General features: G+C 38.6%; 1 protein-coding gene across 1 annotated transcript in view; it reads right to left on the reverse strand.

Moving 5' to 3' along the window:
* LOC122250575 (bumetanide-sensitive sodium-(potassium)-chloride cotransporter) overlaps positions 1-2500 on the reverse strand; it is a 55665-nt gene that overhangs the window by 864 nt on the left and 52301 nt on the right. The window contains exons 17-19 of the mRNA XM_086541638.1: positions 1969-2057; positions 1007-1172; positions 337-463 (exon numbers count right to left, since the gene is read on the reverse strand). Coding sequence (XP_086397764.1) covers positions 337-463; positions 1007-1172; positions 1969-2057 — 382 coding nt within the window. The remainder of the gene's footprint in view (positions 1-336; positions 464-1006; positions 1173-1968; positions 2058-2500) is intronic.

Raw genomic sequence — 2500 nt, forward strand, 5'->3', positions numbered from 1 at the left:
TCACCCACCTCCTCCCAGCTCCACATCCCCCACCATCCCTCCCTCACAATCCCTCATCTTTCACCCACCTCCTCCCAGCTCCACATCCCCCACCATCCCTCCCTCACAATCCCTCATCTTTCACCCACCTCCTCCCAGCTCCACATCCCCCACCATCCCTCCCTCACAATCCCTCATCTTTCACCCACCTCCTCCCAGCTCCACATCCCCCACCATCCCTCCCTCACAATCCCTCATCTTTCACCCACCTCCTCCCAGCTCCACATCCCCCACCATCCACCCCTCACAGCCCCTCCTCCACCACCTGGCCACACTCCCTCCGTCTGTCCCACTCACATGACGATGAACGACGCTTCGCCGGAGTGTTCGAGCAGGAGCTCCCGGAGGCGGATGTGTCTGTTGGTCTTGTCCTTCAGCGCCAGCAGCTCCGTCTCGGTGATGCCTTGCGCTGCCTCCGGGGTTTCTGGGGGCGGCAGACGGGGCAATGAGAATGGGCGGGGCGGGAGGGACAGGCAGTCATATGATGGATGAAACTGGGCAAGAGGCTAGCTATGACATGAATAAAAGTGAATACATATGAATAGATTATACTAGAAAAAATGAAAAAATAAAGGTAAACAACACAGAAGGTGCAAATGAATCAATGGACAATGGTCCAACTTCGTAAGGGCAACACTATCAGATAAACGAAAGAATTTCTTTAATTAAGCATATCATAATGTAATTTCATCTTATCAAACGTTTATGTTCAAATCATGAAACGAAAAAAAATGGTGAAGAACGAATCATGAGCGAAAATCAAATCATGCAATGAATAAAAATGGGCAGAGGGCGAATCACAGAAAAAAATACCGAATACCAGTAAAAAGAAAAAAACTATCATCAGAGTGAAAAACTATATCAGTTTAATTTAGGTAAACGTTAGAATAGATTGTCCAAGATCAGAGCAGGTCAAAAAATAGTTACCCGTAGTACATCAACCCTGTAAAGAATCCCCCGCACTCACCCTCCTCAGGGTCAATTAAGAAATTACTGATAAGGTTTTGGAAGTCCTTTAAGGAGTCTTCGCGAGGCTTCCTTTGTACGTCCGGGATCATGACCACGTCGGTGAAGTCGATCCTGAATTTACATAACAGTTCAGCCATTCGCCGGTGCTCGGAGGCCAAGTCGTCCTGGAGAGCAAAGGAGATGGGGCACATTTGTTTTTTAGCTCATAAGTATAAGTATACATACAAACACACACACACACACACACACACATACACACACACACACACACACACACACACATATATATATATATATATATATATATATATATATATATATATATATATACATATATATACATCTTCATCTACCTATCTATCTATCTATCTCCCTATCTGTATCTTCCTCGTTTTGTATTCCTTATCTTTCTGATCAGTAAACGTATGCAATTTTTTTTTTTTTTTTTTCAGGAATCATTTTGTTTCTATCAATCGCAATTCCTATCAATCACAATTACAAAAAAATCATAAGAACAGCAAATCAAATAATATACCAGTATCTTAACTTTTGTCGAATAACTGTGAACTAAAAGATGTAAAAAAAATAATGTAAAGGGAGTAATTGCTGTTTATCATAAACAGTTTCCAGTCTTGCAAATTTATGTCAGCCATATAAGAGTGTTAGTTCTTATGTTGTGCCTTTGTATCTAAATATCAGCATTAAGCAAGAAATGCGTGTGTTTCACTGCACATTTATCACCTATACCTAGAAGTATTTATATGGGTTCCAGATAAAGTAGTTAAAAACAATCTTTTCTACAGTCATAGATGCAAGTCGGAAACTGTTTTCTGCTTTATTGTGGACCTCCTTATCAGTAACCTTCAAAAACACTATAAAATTAAGTAAAAATTCTTGAATACATGAAGACATACTTAAACAAACATACAAGGACCAAACCAATGCAACTCCATTATTTACCTTTTTGTTTGCGAGACAGAATACCCGTAGCTTACACGAAGACCACGTGGAACGAGTTGTCAAGATGTAAGGAATTAGCATAGTCAGTCCTGGAAAAAAGGCCATGAAAGATTATATTATCTGTGTGTACATGATAGAAAATGTTATAACTTTTAAGGGTGACATTACCATTTTAAACGAGTTTTTAAATATCAGGTTATTTTACAATAAATCGTTTATAAAAGCGATACCAAATGATGACTGATTTATGAAAGTACAGTTATATGTAAAAAATAAACATAAAATACATACTATTAAGCAAGAGACAGACAAAACATAATCTAACAGAGTGTCCAGGATTTATTTACATATGTCTGTAGATGAATCTATAATTTGCGATATGACATCCCAAGCAAATATCTCCTTTATGCATCTATCATTTGTCTGTACAATAAAGATAAGCATTTGCTCAAATTAATTACAATTATAGATTTCGAAAATAGATTTCATACATGAATAGATGATATATATATGGATATTATGCTAAATCCTT

This window comes from Penaeus japonicus, unplaced genomic scaffold (assembly GCF_977035675.1).
Source record: "Penaeus japonicus unplaced genomic scaffold, GWHDUDI00000001_assembly GWHDUDI00000011, whole genome shotgun sequence".
Taxonomy (NCBI): Eukaryota; Metazoa; Arthropoda; class Malacostraca; order Decapoda; family Penaeidae; genus Penaeus; species Penaeus japonicus.